This window comes from Typopeltis vanoorti, chromosome 22 (assembly GCF_054136105.1).
Source record: "Typopeltis vanoorti isolate ZY-2024b chromosome 22, IOZ_Tvanoo_1.0, whole genome shotgun sequence".
Lineage (NCBI taxonomy): Eukaryota > Metazoa > Arthropoda > Arachnida > Uropygi > Thelyphonidae > Typopeltis > Typopeltis vanoorti.
Genome location: NC_143570.1, coordinates 10,172,769 through 10,194,478, shown reverse-complemented (window position 1 = coordinate 10,194,478; position 21,710 = coordinate 10,172,769). Strand labels below are relative to the sequence as shown.

Here is a 21,710-nt window from a genome sequence, read left to right as displayed (position 1 = left end):
TATGTGATCGAACATCCTCCCCACCAGGTTTGGCTCTCACAGACTTTTTCCTCTTCCCAAAGATGAAACGTGCCTTGAAAGGGGAGCACTTCAGCGACATTGAGGCTATCCAACACATTGTGACCCAGACACTGAAGGAGGTTCTTGTTCAGGACTTCCACCATGCATTCAAACACCTATATGACAGATGAAAACGTTGTGTGGAGTTGGAGGGAGATTATTTTGAATCTGTGTAATTGACAATTTCAAATATAGTTCTTTGTTTTGGTATAATATCTGTTGTCTCATTACTTAATGGGCACACTGTGTATATCTCTAAGTCTCTCCTCCTTTTCCCTAACAAGCTGAAAACATTGTTCAAGATTTTAAACTTTTTTTTCTTATATACTGTTTCTTTCAAATTGTCTCTAAAGCCATGCCAAAATTGATGAAGCAGTAACCATTCTAAACAGGATCTCTCTTTAGATGAAACTTTAAAGTTCATAGGCAATTCCCAAGTCTGTGGTAATACTCAGAAACAGACTCCCTGTTGCCTTGAATGAATTTTCCAAATTTCCAATTATTTCCAAAAAATAATTTGGAAAATTATTTTCCAAATTATTTTTCCAAATAATTCTCCTATATTTGAAAATTCCAATGTTAGCAAACTTTTAAAGTTTGCATAATTGTCCGTTTCTCTTAATAAACGGGATGTGTTTAGGAATATTTTAGCTTTGTTCACTAATTTATTACGAAGTATAATTAACAAATAGAAGTCTGACCATTCTCCTAAATCTCTAATTTTGAGTAAAAAGGTATTACCAAGTTTGGATTTACTAAACTAAAAAATTCTTCTTTAATAGAAGAAACCTGACTAGATCTTGTGGCTATTTTTCTTGAATTGAATCACACTTTGTGGCATCTGAAAAATAAAGTCAAGTCATAATCAGTCCTATCAACTATGTCAATTTGTTCTTAATCATGTCAACTATGCCAGTTATGTTAAAATTCTTACTGGCTGCACCATTTATGTTAAATACCCCTCTCCCTATGTAATGAGACTATTCCATTTTGTTATCTCTGTAGTGAGACTATTTTTTACACCGATTGTTAAGTAGATTTTACAAGAGTTCAATCCGATTGGTTCAGTGGCTTTTAACTCTGTTCCTTTTAGAATCGGAAATGACTCACTCAACACCAAATAAATAAATATATATTTAATGAAAGTAAATAACACTACATACATAGTAAAAAATACTACAAAACTATTTGGATCCAAAGCCTTCAGAATAAAACTATAGAGATCTCCTTTATCTTTAAAAGATAAAAAAATTCTCTCACTAACTCATTCTATCACTGGTTTGTTTCACATGTGCTTAGTCAGTCTACCAGACTAAATATTTTGTTTTTTTACAACAAATTCTTACAAACAATAAATGTTCATTAGAGTTACTTCTTTATCAGGCCTTTTCTCAAAATATAAAACTTCTTAACTTCCATGGGACTAGTCAATGTTTCCTATTTTTAGCATATATTTTTCCATTCATCCTTGCTATTTCACCGAGTATAAAATTCTTACTTTGGACAATTTAAGAATACCGACAAGTCACAAATTCTTTACCAGAGGAAAAAACAGTTCCCTTTGCTACTTTTAAAAAAAAAACCACTCTATCAAAGTATAGCTTTTCATTAAAGCCACTTTACAGTTTCAAATGAACTAATTCTGTTCACTGGTTTGGAGAAATTAATTGATATCACTGTCATCCTTGAGGTAGAAGATGAAGCTTTCCATTTTGCGTTTCTTTGAACATTGAATTAGAACGATAAAGAGCCAAGAGGCTATTTTTCCAGCGGCATAAATTAAGTTAAGGGGATAATAAATCCCTCATTATTTTAAAGCCAGATACGAAACTCGGAAAAGAGTTTCATTTGTACTACCCAAGTGATGACTTACGCTTGAACTCGCCGATAGTTCTTTGGCATGAAATTCTTAGATTTCGATTTCCGAGTTTCGTATCCGGCTTTAAAATAATGAGGGATTTGTTATCCTCTTAACTTAATTGAATTAGAACGTCTACTTAATATCTCTTTTTTATTTACTACTCACTCATTGATAGTCTCACTTTTTTAGTTGAAGGATTCACCTTGTTAAAATATCTTTTTAAATGCTCTGTTAATATATTCCAACTGTCAAGTTTTCCAAAAACTTCCTAAAGCAAAATTCTCTGGTCTACATTCTCAAACTTCTGTTCTCTCTTCTTCTTGCTTCTCTTGTTATCCAGCTACCAAGTGCTCTGTCTGTCGGCTGTCAATCACCATCAACCTCCTTGGTGAGCATGCACACTTTTTCAACTAAGTGAGAAGTTAGCAATGGCTGTCACATTGTTATCGTTAGTGAAAAAGAGAATGTCTTTATGATGAATGACATATCACAAAACTTAACAGTTGTGAGTTACAATAAATAACATTGAAATTATTACAACTATCAGATATCTGGTATGTATGTTAATCTCACTTACTTTTGATTTCATTTTAACATAAATATCAATATTGGGCATATCACAAGGGCTGATTATACATGTTTACGAAATCAAAACTAAATAAATTTCTAATGTACAGAAGCAGTTGTAAAAAGCTTCATTATAAATTATGACTATTTTTACTGTATGCTCCTACAGTACAAAGCACATATTTGTTTCATCTGGGACTCTTAAACTACATGGTAATTCTTACTTGGAATAGCATTCACAAAGGGGAGAGGTCACTTATATTATATTATACATGGGTGGTTTTGTAATGAAAAATGAGAGTAGGAAAATATAATTTGGATAATAGTATTGCATAATTTGTAGATGAGATGACATTTGGTTTTTTGATCCTAAAGGGATGCATTTATATGACTGATTCACAGTATATTTTTGATATTATGAGAATTCATCCATTATTTGCTATGAGGGATAACTATATTAAAATGTTTTTTTAGGTTTTTCATGATTTCATTGTATATTAAGTATATTCATGTTGCATGAATTATTGTCTGTTTTCCAAATCATCAACATATGATTTCAGTTTTTTTTCTTTTCTTCCTTGATTAGATGCTCAAGAAGTCTTTATGCTTCAACCTTTTACTGGTAGGGATTTTGGCATAAGAAGTCTTGCAGACAGAATAAGTGACTTGAAGAATTTACATTTTTTGTATCCTGAGATTGGAAAAGATCAAGCATTTGGAAAATATTACACACCTTTTACTGGTAAGTTGTTGCATACAACACTTTAATGATATATATATTTGTGTGTGTGTGTGTAATACTTTAGAAATCATCATTAATTTCTTCATATGTATTCTCATGGATATATGGGATACTATGACAGTACTACATAATTAAGTTTACACTGATTTTCTGTCAAGAAGCTTCCTTCAAATTAGTCTATCATTTGATAACACTTTTAGATATTATATTTCTCTATTCTAAGGCACTTCTAACTGCATCAATCCTACTAGATCTTTGTCTTCCTCTGGGTCTTTTTTCAGCCTTAAACACATGTTTTGCTGACTTTTTTCCTTCCTTTCTTTGTCACAATACCACCTTAGTTCTATTCATTCTCTTAATTTTTCTCAAAAATTTCATACTTGTGATCTCTAGTTCTTTGATCTGCTGTTTTATTTCTAACCAAACTCTCGGATCCATAAGTTAAAAATGGTTTAAACACTGTCTTATAAATAGCAACTTTAGTATTTTGACTAATTTCTCTTTTATTTGATATAAATTTATTCATTTGACATCTACATACCAGCTTTGCTAATTCTGTTGTCTGTTTTCTTATTTAGTCATTGTGCCTGAATTGCTGAAATATTTTACTTCTACAGGATGGCCCATAAGTCATGAAACATTCCTTAGAAAATGCCTGTCTTTGTGAAGCTGAAAATGGAAGGCATTAAGTGATATGGTTTTTCAGAACTAATAATAAAAAAATAAATCTGGTAGTGTTAAAAAAATTATGCATTTGTTTCACAAAGATGGGCGCTTTCTACAGAATATTCTGTGACTTATGGGCCATCCTCTTTAGGTTCTCCATTCAGGATGTAGTTGACGTTTTCAATGTTTCTGCCTGTTGTTACCAAATTTACAACTTTTTGTTACAACTATTATTCAGCTTAGTTAAAGGATCATACAAAGTCTAAGAGATGGCACCACCAGTATGTGTCAAGATTATTTTTAGTTGCTGGCAACTAAAAATAAGGATCACACACTAAGTTTCAGTCAGATGGATCTATTACTCTGTGTTTGGTTCGATCAAGCGCCGTGATTTGTGAAAAATGGATTAGAAAGAATTTCGTGTAATGATTAAACATTACTTTTTGAAACGCAAAACGGCTCAGGAAACCAAAGCTAAGCTTGATAAACATTATGGTGAGTCTGCACCTTCAATTACAATGGTTTATAAGTGGTTTAGTAACTTTCGAAGTGGCCATATGAGCACAAGTGACACTGAACGTTCAGGATGCCCTGTTGAGGTCACTACCCCAGAAATTATTAAAAAAATCCATGATATGGTGATGGATGATAGAAGAGTGAAGGTGTGTGAAATTGCTAAGGCTGTGGGCATCTCAAATGACCATGTACATAATATTTACATAAACATTTACATGTGAGAAAACAATCCGCAAGATGGGTGCCGCATTTGCTCACACTGGATCAAAAGCGTCAACGTGTGAACTGTTGCAAGGACAGCTTGAAGCTGTTTCAACGGATTCCAGAGGAATTTTTGCATCATTTCGTAACAGTGGATGAAACATGGATTCATCACTACCAGCCTGAGACCAAGGAAGAGTCAAAACGATGAGCATACAGGGAATCTGCACCAAAGAAAGCAAAAACCGTTCCTTCAGTAGGAAAGGTTATGGCCACCGTCTTCTGGGATGCTCGTGGCATAATCTTCATAGACTTCTTGGATAAGGGCAAAACAATTACCAGGCATATTATGTGTCTTTGCTGGATCATTTAAATAATGAAATAAAAGAAAAATGACCACACTTAGCGAAAAAGAAGATTCTTTTTCACCACGACAATGTACCCTCTCACTTTTCTGCAATTGTGACCGCAAAATTATTCGATTTGCGCTACGAAGTCCTTTCGCCCCCACCCCCACTCTCTCTCCAGATTTGGCTTCCTCGGACTACTATCTGTTTCCAAACATCAAAAAATGGCTGTCAGGAAAGAGATTTTCATCAAATGATGAGGTGATTGCCGAAACAATTACCTATTTTGAAGAGTTGGACAGATCATACTATATGGACGGGATCAAAAAACTCGAGCATCGTTGAACTGAGTGTATAGACCTCAAAGAAGACAATGTTGAAAAATAAAAAATATTTGTCCCAAAAAAATTGTTTTCTTCACTTTTGCACGGACTTATCGAACAACTCTCGTAGTGACGTGTACTGGACTCAACATAATATGATCGTCATGGATGATGAATAAAAGTGGAGTTAGTGTCTTTTCTTGTATTACACTTGAATTTACATCATACCATCTGTGTTTCCTTCATTTCTGACTGCTGACTTGCAGCATCTATGTATTGTTGTATGATGTTCTGCGTACTCCGTATAATTGTATCATTTTGAAAGCTTTTCTCTTGGTAATTTGTTGTATGTTTTTCCAGGTCTATAAAACTTGAATACAATTCTTTCTTATATTCTGATGATTTCTCAGCTATTTGTCATAAAGTAAAAATCTGGTCCTGACAATTTCTATTTAGCCCGAACCTTGTTCATCTCCAAGTTTTTCTTAACACATTCTCAAGTATTTTTGCATCAATCTTACATGAAATACTTTGGAAAATTATTATAGTCAGTTTGTTTTCCTTTTTATAGATGGAGAATTATGAAAATTTTACTCCAATCATCCAGAATTTGACCCTCTGAATTATTCAGAGTAGTCACTGTAAAAACTTTTATACACTTCCATATTTGATCATTTCTGGGCAAATATCATCTACTGCCATTCAACATTTTAAGGTTCTGATGGCTTTTTCTGTGTCAAGTACTGATAGGTACTCGGATTGCATCCTTCTTGAATATTTCACTCAAATGTTCTGTTACTTCTTATCTCATCAAATAGTCTTTCAAAGTAATTGCTCTAGACATCAAGAATATCTTTATCTTCAGATTTATATAATCTTTTATCATCTGAATTATTTTACAGTACTCTTTTCCTTCATTTTGAAGCTTCTTCAATAGCCTCCAGAACATTTTGCCAACTTAATGATATTTATCTTCTATATTCTTACCCACATCTTCCCATGACTTTTGCCACATAGCTTAGCTCCCTTATATTTTTCTCTGCATTCTGTGAGGCATTTGCCTCTTTAACTTCTTGCATCCACCATGAGGTTCTGATATTTCTGTTCTGTTCTTGCAAACATCTTCACAATAAGCCTCCCTAGCTTATTCAACCAATTTATTCTTCAGAGTTTCCCACTGAGATTGCAAGATTTGTTTCTTATTTTCAAACTCTTCAAACTATGCAAACATGACTCTTTCATTTTTTCTTGAGTCATGTTTGCATAGTAGACTCCCTAGTTTATCTCTAAAAGCTACTTAACTTTAATACTTTTTAAAACTTTCTTACATATTTTTTCTTTTCAATATGATATTCATTTATAACATTATCAACAATAACATAGTCAATAATTTTTTTTTCTTGTATCTTCTTTTCATGTGAATTTATGTATATCTTTATGCTGAAATGTGGCAGTGATGACCAGTCCATATCCTGAACAGAAATCCATCACACACTTACCCTTATTATTATTAACGTTGCCTTTTTCTATATATGCTTGGGATTCATTTCCTTTCTAGTTAGATCTCTAATATAGACTAGGTTTTCCCTTGTTTCTTTGTGTCCTGTCTTTCTTTGCCCTGTCTTTTGACTTGAAAAATTCTTCTTTGTCTTCCTTCATAGACCTGTTTAGGACCATAGGTACAAATAAGTGGCATTGTCCAATTCCCTGTTTTGAAATTGCTTGCCAATCAAAAAGTGTTTATTTTTGTTTTTGGTGTTGAATGCTGTTGTCACTGCTTCCTTTCACTGATCCACTGTCACCTGAATATATTATTTTCCTGTATTTATTATTTATCAGGAGTTCACCTGTTTTAGTCTCCTTTAACACTGTTTTCTGATCTAGATGAATCATTCATTTTCATCATCAAATTCCAGGCATGTATCCTCAAGGGGTCTACAGAATATTATGTGATAACACTACATGAAAAACTTACATCATTACTAACTTCCTATCAACAATTTTCCTCCAAATCAATCTGTTACTTTTAAACACTCCAATCATCAGATCTTATATTTCTATCTTCTAAGGCACTTTTTACTGTATCAATCCACTATATTTTGGTCTTCTTCTGGTTCTTTTTCCTGCCAACCTGGCAGAAAACACTTGTTTTGCTAACCTTTCCTCTCCCATTCTGTTTACGTGACCCACCTGAGATTAGCTCTGCTAACACATTCCTAGATGCTAACAATGTCAAGTTCTTTCCTAATATCCTCATTTTTAATGATATTGCCATTGATGCCATCTGTTCATGCCTCTAATCTTTCTCAAGACTCTCATATCTGTGGTCTCTAGTCTGGTCAAGTGTTTAATTTCTAACCCAGCTCTCAGATCCATAAGTTAAAATTGGTTTGAACACTGTCTTGTATACAGCTAATTGTAGTGTTTTGACTAATGCCAATTAATCAAATAAGTCAACTAAATTTATTCACTTGACTTCCTATCATACCAGCTTTGTTGATTCTGTTGTCTATTTACATATTTAATTTACCATTTTCACTGAAAATTGTGCCTAACTAACTGAAATGTTTTATTTGTTTTATAGATTCTCCATTCACGATGCAGTTGATATTTTCAATGTTTCTGCTTATTTTCATTGTCTTTGTTTTGTTATTGCTGATTTTCATACCAACATTCATTTTCTGGATTTTAAATCTGCAGGGATGGGAGTACTTGATATGTCCCCCCCACTCCTCTCTCTCTCACACACACACACACACACACACACACACACACAGGCTGCCATTTGGTTGAAATGGTTGCATTTTATTCCATTTTCCCTTCATATTGTTGAAGCAGTTGTGTGGCTCTGTCTTGTTTTGGAAAATATTTTTTAAATTTACATTTTTTAGTTGATCCTACTACATCCATAAACATGAAACCATGTGTATGTCAACATGGCATATTTCATCGACGACATGCATCAGAGTAGAATAGCATGCAGTGATTTGATATGTTTTTGTATATGCTCCACTATATTTGGATTCATGTGTTCAAAAACAGCCAACAAAGTGTCACTGACAAAAAATGAAATGTTCTCATCATTGACTGATGAGAACATTGAAATAGCCCATCAGTGAAATGACTAGTAAGTTGTAGATTAGTTATCAGTCTAAGTTACCCTCAACATACCTTTGCTTCTCTAAATGTTATGCTGATATTGTTTCCCAAATAACTCATAGAGACATGGGAAAATTATTTCGATGTGCAAACTGCAGATTGTGGAAGGGAAACACAATATTCTTTTGTCTTGGAGGGAAGGGGGTAGAGTTTGAATTACTTTAGTGAGGAAATTGAAGAACTGCAACAGGAAATAGATAATCCCAAAAATAGAGAACTCATGATAGTGATGGGAGATTTTAATGCTAAAATAGGACAGTTCACAGCAGACAAAAAAAGATGTGATGGGGAAATTTGCATACGCAGAGCTTAACGACAGAGGAGAACAATTACTTCACTTCCGTAAAGCAAACGATCTAATGATTACAAACACATTGTTCTATCAACGCCCTAATAATAAATATACATGGACATCCCCAGATGGTAATATAAAGAACTGCATAGACTATATCATCATAAACAAACAATGGAAAAGATCAGTAAATAATCTACGAACATTAAGAAGTTTTGATTTCGACACTGACCATGAAATATTAACTGCCAAAGTGAAGATAAAATTCAACAGGAAAAATAATATCAGAAAAGAAGAAAACATCAACCTATCAAAACTAAAAGATAGCTCAAGCAGAAGTCGATTTTTAGAACAGATGTGCTTGAAATTAAGGCTGTCCATCTTCCAGAACAGCAGAAAATACTGGGAAGAAGGAAAAGAAACAGTGTTATCAATTGCAAAAGACACTCTAGGTACCAAACTCAAAATAAACAAACAGTGGATAACTCAAGAAATCATAGCTACAATAGAAGAGAAAAGAGAGGCCAAGATACTTGTAAACCAACAAAACAATGAAGAGAATAGAGAAAAATACAGAGCACTAAAAAATAAAGTTGATAACCTATGCAAAAAAGCCAAAGAAAAATGGTTAGAAGAAAAAGCTAAGAAATGCCAAGAAGCATACCAACAAAACAACCTAAAAGTCTTTCATGATACTGTAAGAAAAATTACAAAGAAATTCTCAGCAAAAGCAGTAACAATGATAAACAACAAGATTACTGAAACCGGCAATATTGAAGATATAAGAAAAATCTGTTCAAACCATTTTAAGACTATCTTCCACCAAGAAAACAAAACTACAATGCCAACAATAGAAGAAAATAATGACCACCCAAAAATTTTACAAGAAGAAGTTAGATATGCAATAAAACAGATGAAAAACAATAAAGCACCAGGCATTGATACTATCCCTACTGAACTGTGGTCATATGGAGGCAGCATATCAATAGAATATTTAACAGTCCTATTCAATAAAATACTACAAACAGGAGAGATCCATCCCAGATGACTGGAGAACTGGAAAGATCATCGCAATATACAAGAAAGGAGACAAAAGAGACTGCAGAAATTACAGACCAATCAATTTACTCTCCCACACCTATAAAATATTCGTAAGAATTATACAAAATAGATTAAAAAACACCTATGAAGAAATAATAGACATAGAACAAACTGGTTTCCGAGGAAACTATTCAACAATAGACCAAATTTTCACATTGCACCAACTAGCAGAGTTCAGCTGGGAAGACCATAAAGAACTATATTGTTGTGGACTTTAAACAAGCTTTCGATAGTATCAACAGAGAAATCCTTCTTAAAATTCTACTAGAAAAAGCAATAGACAAATATATAATACAGTTTCTGATAAAATATTACTCTAAGACAAATGCAATAATTAAAAAGGACACACTCACAACAGAACCCATAGAAATCCAAAAAGGAGTAATGCAAGGACGCCCATTATCCTCATGCCTATTCAACATATATCTAGAAGAAGTTGTAAAGAAGGCAATAGACAATGAGCCTGGAATCAATGTCAATGGTTTAAACATAAATAATATGAAACATGCGGATGATCTCGTCCTTATTGCAAGAACCCCAAATGAACTACAAAAGTTGATAAACAAGCTAAATGAAACCTGTAAAACATGTGACATGACAATAAATATACAAAAGACAAAAGTGATGAAAATAGGGAGGAATGGAACCACCATCTCAGCCACCCTAAACGGAGAACAAATAGAACAAGTAGAAAACTTCATATACCTTGGATCAAAACTAACAGAAACAATAGATGAACTCAAAACAATGAAACTCAGAATAGCGATAGGATGGACCACCATGCGAAAATTACAGAAAATCTGGAGAACAAACAAGTTATCTAAGCAAGCCAAAATCAAATTATACGAAGCAATAATTATACCAACAGTCATCTATGGAGCAGAAGCTTGGAAGTTAAGAAAAGAGAGGAGATAAAATAAATAGAACAAATTGGATAGAAAAGAAAACAAACATCACAGTCAGACAAGAATTATTGTATAAAATGACAATAATAGAAAAAATTAGAAAACAACAACTGAGATGGTTTGGCCACACTGTATGTATGGACGCAGACAGACTTCCTAACGTCCTAATTAATACTTTTCCAACTGAAAAAAGAAGACCTGGAAGACCAAGAATTACCTAGCTGAAATTAATAAAGAACATCTTGGGATGCAGAACATAACTTTTTCGAACAGCAAGGAATAGAGAAGACTGGAAGATCCTGCTCAAGAGAAGACTCAACCTGTCTTAGACGGAAGAGAAGAAGTAGTAGTGAGGAAAAGTGATGCCCATTTTTTTTTTCTATGATTTGCAAGAACCAATCCTTCAACACTGTAAGGAAATGGGCATTGTGATAAGTATTGCATATTATACACCCCCCCCCACACACACATGCTGTGTGTAAACAATCCAGGGTTATGGTCTGCAGTCAGCATCCTCTGTAAAGTAAGCATGGCTTTGCTCCATGAGTACTGTTTGAGCCACTCAAATATGGTTTGAAATACTGTCATTTGTCAGTAATCAAGAGCCAAATACTTGTATGCACCTCTTGATTATTGATATAATTTAATGGACGTTTGGTACAGATCAAGTATGCATTAAAGTTCTTTTTTTTAACTGATGCAGTAGTAAATGTTATTTTTCTAATGTTATAAATATACAGCTGATAATTTCTGACCATCATGCTACTTAAATAATAAATAATAATATGGTACATGTAATTAATAAAATATAATTTAAAATATAATGTGATATTTCATGTTTGCAGACAACCCAAATACAAGTAATGGCTATGTAAAGCCTGTATTAGTGACACATATCCCAGGGTAAGTACTTAACTTAATTAGTGAATACGATTCAATATGCATGATTTTAATTTATATGAAGGAGAAAGAGTTATTTTAGTACATGTAAATAAAAATTATCATCTGCTTATAATTATTTCTATCTCCCATCTTGTTATATATTTGAAAAGTATATCTATAACCATCCATAAGTCTTGAACAATTCAGATGTTTTATTTTGAATTTTAAAGTTTAAAAGTTCAGTTTGTTATAGACGTTTGCTGAATTGGGTGTAATGTGTATTGATCACATCTTCTGAACAAATTATCAAAATTTTCAGTAATGATTGATTTTTGATTTTCATGATGAGGACATTTGTATTATACAAATCATAAATGCTGAATTCTATATTAAAAATACAAAAATATATAAGTACAGAAAATGACATGTTGCAAGTAAACAACATTTTAAAATTGTATGATTACCATGGTTTACAGCGAAGAATGCTTGTTTGGTTTCACAAGAATGATCTGATGTTATTTATTTAATGTGTCTACTGTATTGTAATAATTTGTACCAGTAATTATAATTTATATCACTAAAAGTTACACAAATATTATTAGTGTAAATTTTGTTGATATGAAAACATTACTGTTTAATATAACTTGAGTTTTAGGGTAATATATTGTACCAGATCCCTCATTTGGCAAGCATAGGACCTAAGGTTCTTTGGATTTTGGGTTCTTATGAAGAGGAAATGCATAACAATACAAATTATACAGAATAAAAAAAGTACTGTATTCAGTGTTATCTGTTATTTTAGCCCAGGTTCATGCAGGGTTGTTGATACCTAACTCCCTATGAAAGAGCTCTTTTACTTCGCTTATATCATGATAGATTCTACAGTCTATCTTAACAAATCTTATTTCAAGGCTGTATCAATCTAAAACTATTCACTTGAATATAGATTGATACATTTTCCCCCTATTTGCCATTAAACTCAACACATCTGTAAGCATAAGCAATGTGGTAGTAGAACAGAGTGACAGTTTTAAAGTGTAACAACTATACTTTTAAAAATTATGAGACATACAGATTTCTACATTAAAACACTTCAATCTAGTTAGTGTGTCAGAAAGGAGTCCCTCTTTCAGATACATGAACTAGTGTAGATGATATATCTTTATTCACTAATGTTCTCTCTCTCTCTTTTTTTTTTTTTTTAATTATTCCTTTGTATTATTACACTAGATCATAGAGGTCAAATACATGTATTTTATGAAGCGCCTTTTCTGGGTTGTTATAAAGTTCACATTTAGAAATATTCATACAGTTTAGTAAATGTAGTGGTAATGCTTTCTCGATGTTAAGATTTTGCATATAAGCTTAATTGGTCTTGAGGCAAGAGATCATGGTAATGGTCCAGTGATTAAACTTGGAGTTGATGGTAGCTCCTTTTTTTTTTTGGCTGAATACCAGTGGAGAATCATTCTTTTTATGTTTTCTTTTTGAGTTGTTTTAAAAAGATTAAAAGCAATGGTGTCACTTGATTTTGCAGCCATTTTTGCTACTTTGTCTGCAGTTTCATTTCCCTCTAATCCTACATGGGATGGGATGGGATCAGGGAAAAATTATTTCGGAATCCTTATGTAGTTTTTTTTTTATACATCTCTGAGATTTTTGATGAGTAGTGTAGTAGTAGTTAATAGCTTGAAGTGATGCTAAGGAATCTGTGAAAAATATAAATTCCTTTTGGGTTTTGTTTATCCAAATGCTGCAGAGCTGTGTTAATGGTATGAGTTGCATCCTATAGTGTTGGTTGTTTTTAGTTCTATATTTTGAGAGCCACAGATGAGTATGTCACTCCCAGTATTGCCATTTGGATTTTTGGAGCCATTGGGTAGATCTTTATTGAATGAGGTCCATATTTCATTTTTTTTGAGAGAGCTAATCTCAAAATTTCAGGGTTTTCTAGGCTTTTTTTTTCTCATGTGTCCCTATTTTAAAATTAATAACTATATTTTACCTGTATTGATTTTGAGGAAATGCTGGGTAGTTAGCTATTTTATTTGGACAGTCTAAGGGAATTTCATTTTCCATGATTTTATGCATTGTCAATTTTTTCTTTATTCTGTTTGTTGGTTGCCACTTTTTAAAAAGTTCACTTGTTCTATGATGTGCAAGATTGACTCTTTTTTCTACAAATTTAGTAAGATTTTCTTGCCACCTAATTTTCAAAGGAATGAGGTTGGATTTGAATTTGCTGTTTTTCCAGGAATTGTATTCTTTAGTCCACATATGATTCTGACTGCTTTTTTCTGAATTTTTATAAGCTTGTCTAAACTGGTTTGTGATGTTTTCATCCAGACGGGCAAAGCATATTCCATTATGGGTGGGATAATAGAGGTGTATGTGATTTTTAAAGTTTTAGCATCAGCTCCCCACTCTCTACCAGAGATACCTTTCATGATATTTAGTCTTCTTTTTGCTCTGACTGCAACATTGTTGATATGTTTATTGAAGCTTCATGATCAATCCAGAGTAACTCCAAAGTATTTGGGGTTTTCATTAAATGTAATTAGTTGATTGTTTAGTCTTTAATGGTAAACACACAAATTTCTGATTTAGTTGGGTTAATTTTGATTTTTCGTTTTGACAGTATGTAGATAAACTTTCAGTAGCTTTGTTCAAGTGACCTGCTGTTTCTAAGTTGTTATGAGCTGAGAATAGGACTAAATCATCAGCAAACATAGCTATCTTTGTTTCTTTATTTGATTTTTTTGTTTATTTGGTTAGTGCATCTTGCACTAGAATTAATGTTCTAGTGCAAGATGCTTTTGCATGCTTTTCAATGGATGTAAGAGGAACATTAGAAAACTAATGTTCCTCTTCCACTGGAACATTAGTTTTCACTAAATATAGTCAAACTCTCTGGAGACAGTCTTTTCATTTATCCTTTTTCAGATTTGAAGTCCAGATATCCAATCATCATCATTACAGAGAAATTTGAAGCATCTTTTTTGCTCTTCCTCAATACTTACCTAAAGACAAAATTTGTTTTCAGTATTGAGTGACACAATAAATTATCTGTTTTTTAGATGTTATAATGAAGAAAAACAACCACAGAGCAGTGTATGCTTAGATGTCTGTAAACAACCTGTCCATAGTGGCCATTATCTTGATACAAAATCTTTCCACCACCCCAATCAAAAATTCAGTATTTTCAGCACTATTAAAGAAAACAAAATATTATATATCTTGAGAGACAACAATAAAAAATATATAATTTTTATATATTTTGCGCACTTTAATTTCAAATCCCGCAGCTTTTTGCGGGTTTGAATCCTGCCGTGGGCATGGATGTTTGTGATTGTGTGTGAAAGTGGTAGTCGGCGGTAGATGGCGTTGGTGTTAGGTGATGAAGGCTGTTAAGAGTAGTGAGATGAAGAGTTGTAGAGTAGATGCCCTCCTTCGATGAGTCTTTGGACTCCCTGGAGGTGTAATGTAATAATAATAATAATCAGTTCATATGTAGTGGTTATTCTTAAAATAAATAAAAAAAAAACATATCTACTATCTGCACATGATCAAAAATTTTGTATTTTTACTATAGTTTTAATTCCATTTACCATCACATTTTCCTATTAAATGTTACTTTAAATTAAAGATTCCAAGAAATTATATTCTTGTTTCATCCTTTATCCAATTGTAAGCAAACAGAGTTTGCATGTGAAGTATCTTTATGACTAGGCTACTTGTATATAGAGGCTAGTGACTTCACTTTAATTCTCTTAGTATCCCATAATGCAAAGCACACACACTCTCTCTTTTGGGTGTGTATAATGCTATGCATTATGGGAAGGGCCACTACCCAGACTGGTTTCCACCTTTATTGAGGTCTTTTCAGTGGGAGCCAGACCCAGAAGAGATGCCAAGGTTATGTAAAGTCCATATACATGTAGTGAAAGGATGTAACACCTTATTATTAAAATACTCTGGATTAGAGCTGGTTGTTGAAAGTTTTTTCACTGCATAAAATAGACAAGCCATATTTTGTATTTAGTGTATGTGTGTGTGGGGGGGAGGTGTTTTGGTGGATAGTGCTGTGGTCTACAGAAAGATGCGCTGCTTAAATTATTTGACAGAAACAAAGAAAGAAAAAATCAAGATATATTATAGTAAGAATACTTAAGATTTTTATTTCCTTTCTCTGATCTGGTCACATGTGTTTGTATTATGATATTAGTATTTTATGTATTTAAACTGTATTGAGTCAAAAGAAAAAGAGAACATTATCCATCAAGGAATGTGTACCCTTAAGGGATGTAAAACATATGTTTACTTTATTATTAGCATTTCATGATCAACTTCTCTGACATTAATCTGTTAATTTGTTTGAGTGGAGGGGAGAGGGGGGAGATCTATAGCCTGGGCATATGTTACATTCCAGTCTTCTGAGGCACTTAAATATATCAATCTCCCTAGTTACTGGTCTTCTTCTAGATCTTTTTTTCCTTGCCTGTTTTGCTAATAGTTTCTTGCTTATTCTCTTTAAATGACCACATCACCTTAGATTACCTTTCTCACCCATTCTTGAATACAACAGCATGAAGATATCAGAAGAACTCGTCAAGTTCTGTCCTAATATCTTCATTTTTAATATGATTCTCCCATTTATATGCCATCTATTCACTCCCCTAGTTTTTCTCAGAACATGTCTGTGGTCTTTTTCTCTCATCCAATCAATTGGTTTATTTTTATTTTACCCCCCCCCCCTTCACATCCATAAGTTGAAATGGTTTGATTACCATCTTGTGTAGTTTTGACTAATATCTCTCTTATTCCATTATAAATTTATTAAGCTGGTTCCCTGCCATACGCCATATTAGCTTTGCTTATTCCATTATCCATTTTCTTATTTAACTGTCATATTCACTAAAAACCGAGCTACTTAAAAGCCAAAATATTATTCTCCATTGAGAATGTATTTGATGTTTCCCACATTGCTACCTATTTCCTCAGTTTTTATCATGTTATTTTTCACACTAAATTTGTTAAAGTTACTCTTTTAGGTAAAAAAGTCTTGAAGATATGTACTGGATTTATTTACGGTTATTCAAGGAGTGAATTTATGTACACCTCTCTGTTAATACTTTTCTAATTTTGTAATTTAATCTGAGGATGTACACAACAGGATGTGGGAAACTAGTCATGTCATTAAATGGTCTGAATATAATCATTCAAAAAGTCTTTTTGAATGTATTATATGTGGTTTTTACTGTAATAAATCACAAAAAGATAACAGATTTTTTTTTTTTTGAAATGCTATGAACTGCATGCTAGCATAATGAGATATAATAGACAATGAGATGTAATAAAATTATATATGGCAAGAGGGGAGGAACAATTGATGACTGGTAAGAATGAGGCATTTCCAAATTTTTAGCAAGGAGAAGCAGTTACTCTGATTTAAATTTTGGCAGTTTAGTAAGGCCTCAGTACTCTTCTTCCTTTTTGAACAAGTGTTTGCGTTTGTGAATACGTTTTGTTGAGGGGGGGCCCATGAAATAATGAAAACAAATGTAAAATGTTTTAAGACTAAGTAGATTTTTTTAATCTTAAAAGAAACGTATTTCATTTTTGTTATTTATTTTTTGTTCTTTTTAATATTTTAATTGAAAAAAAATCACATCGGTGTTGGTTCACAAATTTTGCTTCTTGCGTATTTCAGCGATTAATGAATATTAATAAATATATGCTTATTCATATAAGTTTCATTTCAAAGGTATTGATAAGAAACACAAAAAAAAAAAAAGATTACAAACGCAAAATCTTCAGTACAGTAAAACCCGGAAGTTACACGGTAGGTGGGACCAACAAAAAGCGCGTAAGTCGAATTCGCGTAACTCAGGGTATAATTTTGCATGTAATTTATATATACAAACATACAATAGTGAACCAAAGGTTTACAAAAACACCTATATTTTTTAAGAAATATCATAATTGTAGTTTTTCATACATAAAAAAAAGAGTTATTTCGATGTCAATGGTTTCATAAAAACTGATAGATTCGTCTGGTGGCATAATGTCTTTTTCTTGTCACGCAAAATTTTTTCATAGCAAGCTAATGATTTTTTTTATTCCTTGCCTTGTGGCTACAATTCGTTCCTCGTTAGAATCTATGTCCTCCACTGTAAACCTTTCTTTTATGATTGTTCTTACTGTGGATTCCTGTAGATCGAACTTTGCTAACTCACAAATTTTCATTCCGCCTTCAAAATCTTTAATAATGTTTAGTTTTGTTTCCAAAGTCAATGTTTTTCTTTTCTTGCTAGCAGTAGAAGAATCGGACTTGCTTCTTTTGGATGACATTATTATTTTTTATGTGATAAAATTTTTATCAAGAACATAACATTAAACAATCGCAAGGTTTGTAGACTATAAAAATCGTGTTTGAATGGAGACCGCGTGAAACACGTCAGTGCTTGTTCACAGCATGTGCAACACTGGCGAATGCGGCCAGCGCCTGAAAGATACGACTAGTGGTGAAGCAGGATGGGAATACATACATATAAGAAACTGTGTAACTCTGGATTCGCATAAGTTGGGGTATGACTGTATAAATTGTATTGAATATAAATACAATAAATATTATAATAATATATGTCTATATTACGATTTTTTTTTCGATGGGTGGACGTGAAATATTTTAATTTTTCAAAAGGGGGGCCTTAGCATCCATAAGTTTGGGAAGCACTGTCATAGAGGATATCACTCTCACTCTATGTGAAGGAAGGGGGGGGGGGGGAAGAGACAGAATCCAACACATGGTCTAGTGACGAAACATGGCTTCCAGCCACTTCAGGCTTCCAATAAGCAAGGTGGTAGTATTTTATCAGGCAACAGAAAAACATTTATCACCTAATTGCAAATTAAAGATGCCTGCAAATGAAAATTTGCAGGCATCTTTAATTTGCAATTAGGTGCTTTACATTCAAAGACGTTAATATGCATACATCTGTTATTATCATAGTAGATGCATGCATATTAAGCCTAAGATCAGATCTTGTTGAATTGATGCATTTAGCAGTTTTAGCAGATCCAAAATGTAAGATCTGATAATATTAGAGATTTGGTCTAATAACAAATTGCTTTTGGGGAAAATTGTTTCTAGGAAAAATACTATTAATAAAGTAAATTTAGTTGTGTGATACCATTATAAATAGCATACATATCATGAAATTGTGATGGGAATAAGGTTGCTTTTTTTTTATATTCTTTCCATTTCTTCTTTTTGCTATTCATTTTATTCATAATTTGGGGGGAAAATGAGACTTACTCAGTCATTAGATTAAATTAAATATGAGTAAATAGAATCAACTCCTATTATGTATTTTTCTGATTTGTGAAGATCCTGGTATGAGTCAAAAGATCACTCTTTAAAATTATCATTGCAGACGTATTTCCAATTAACTTCTGCAAATGTAAAGCACCTAACAAATTTTTGTTTGCAGGCATATTTAATTTTGGAGTTGAGTCACTCCTGCTGCAAGCACTAATCCCCGCTCTCCCCCCCCCCATCTCTTTCTCTCTCTTTTTCTGTGTGTGTGAGAGAGAGAGAGATAGAGAGACCCACAAATGAGTTGTAAACTTATAATGACATTAGTACTATGTGTAGACTATGGTTTTTTTTTAATTGTTATTTTTCTTTACATAGGCTTTGGAAATGCCATACTGGAAACTAAACATGAAACTTTTTTTAAGACACTTAATGTATCAAGCAAATCCCAGCATTGGTCTCACTTCAAAATTTACCCATTACCTAAAGACGATTATAAAACATCCATGCACACAGTGGGAATCAAACCGCCTAACATAACACCTTTCTAACTTGTTGGTTGGAAAGGTTGTATGTTAACCATTCAGCCAACCAAGTCAGCAGATTTACCTAGAAAATGAAATTAATCATGCCCAAGAAATGATCTATTCAAAATTACATATAATGCAAAGTTACATATACAAAAATTAAACTTGTTTTAGATGGTGAAAGATTTTTATTATTCATTGTGGAATAACTACTCTACTCTGCTAATTGCATAACCTTAGTGGCTTAAAACCTTTTAAGAGAAACCTTTTAAACTGAGAACTCTACTCTAGAGATCATAGTTTGTCTAAACTTTGACCTACTGATTAAGTACTAAATCTACAATGTCATTAAAAAGATATTAATTAGCAAATTCAGTGCAGAAAGAATGAAAATGTTGAACTGTTGCATTCAATTCTCATTCCCAAAAACATTGGTGTGCTGTTCTAAAGGAACATCATTATAACAAATGGTTCTTTTGGTGCCTGTGAGTTCACTAATTGTTTGTATAAATGATAGATGATTGCATAGTGGATAGAACGGGTCCTTTAGTGAGTGGTTACCAGACTATTCACTTAATAGTATGTTAGTAGTTGTAATTTTTAGGTATATGTCTAATTTTCTTGGCTGGTATATGTCTAAATTCCTTGAATGCATTGTGATTCAGATGGCTTTGCTATGGTTTGAACATGGGAGTTGCAGTTAGCAGAATATGGTAATCACACACACACACACATAACATTGTTTAACCTATTGGATCATAACATTAATATAATATAATAATACTGGATGTGCAGAAAGTTAAAGGAGGAGGAGGAGAAGAAACTTCCTGACATTGGATTTGAAAACCGGCAGGTTGTAGTTTTTAGGAAACATACAAAAGCAAAGGCTTCTAAATGATAACAGTGTAGACAATGAATGAAAAGAAACAAGTTTGTGAGTTTGAAGTTGAACTTTGAATAGTTGTTAAGAAACTGCTATGCATGGTTCAACAGAGAATAGTGGGAGAATAACCAATGCCAGTTCTCTGAACAGTGATAGTGATCATGGAATATCTATAGAAAAGCAGCATAGTTGGGTGTATGTCGGGGGAAAAAAAGAGTGCAGTGAATTGGTGAAAGATTAATCATTAATTAATGTAATCTAAATCTGCTCCAGGTATTAAGCCAAGAATATTTAGTAAGCTCTTGAAAGCACCACCCTAAAAGCAAGAAAAATATTCAATAGTTGGATAGTTTTGTGATTTCTCGACACTTAATAGTTATTCAAATGCCTTGAGTAAAAGAAATATCTAATTTCTTGGATGTTGAGGAGATAATACTTCTGATACATTTATTCCAAGAAAGACTGGAGGTTAGAGTTGATCCAAGAATAGAAATCTCATCTTTTCGAGAGATTTGGGTTATATCTTTAAGACTGGAAGAAAAGGTTTCTATTTTTGTGAGAAATAAAACAGGATTATGATTTGCAAACACTGATATTTACTTAATAAACAAAAAATGGTGAGATCATAAGTTTTAGTGGTTTGTGTAATTTGGGTTTATCAATTTTGTCAGCAGCAAAACTGTAGATTGGATTGTCAACTGGAAAAGAAAGATAGCAGGAGAAATAATGGGACCCTGTGCCATTCTTGAATTAGTTGCAAAGTTTGAGGATAAAGGTCCATCCACCATCACATATAATGTGTAACCAGAAAGAAATCAGTCAGGCAGTTGCAGAAGTCAGAAGACAAATTATGAAATGAGAGCTTGCACCTGCTACTTTTTTTTTAATATATATATATATATATATATATATGTATATTCAAAATACCAAGTAATTTTATATAAACTTGGTTTTTAATCCCATTTCCCAAGTAAGCAAACAGACAAGTATGTCAAGTTTGCACCTGCACGTCGTGCAAGACTGAGGCAACTCGTTGTAAAGGTGGATTAAGCTCCGATCACTTTCCTTAGTATTTTTCCCCTAATGCAAAGCACATCCCCTTGAGGAGATGTATGATGCTATGCATTAAAGACCTTTATCCGGTCGAAACCCAGACTGGTTTTGACTTTTATTGAGGTCTCGTCAATGGGAGTCAGACCTGAAATACAAAGGTTGAAGTGATGCAGAGCTTATATGAATTGCTCCCACTGATGAGACCTCAATAAAGGTTGAAACTGGTCTGGGTAGTGACCCCTGCCTTTAATGCACAGCATCATACATCTCTGCAAGGGGATGTGCTTTGCATTAGGGGAAAAATACT

At 33.0% G+C, this 21,710-nt stretch overlaps 1 protein-coding gene across 5 annotated transcripts in view; it reads left to right on the top strand.

Moving 5' to 3' along the window:
* The window catches only part of Stat92E (Signal transducer and transcription activator Stat92E), a 477,065-nt gene that overhangs the window by 402,508 nt on the left and 52,847 nt on the right, over positions 1-21,710 (top strand). For all 5 annotated transcript variants that reach the window (XM_090412268.1, XM_090412269.1, XM_090412266.1 and 2 more), the window contains 2 exons: positions 3,075-3,230; positions 11,586-11,643. In XM_090412268.1, the coding sequence (XP_090268394.1) occupies positions 3,075-3,230; positions 11,586-11,643 (214 nt within the window). The remainder of the gene's footprint in view (positions 1-3,074; positions 3,231-11,585; positions 11,644-21,710) is intronic.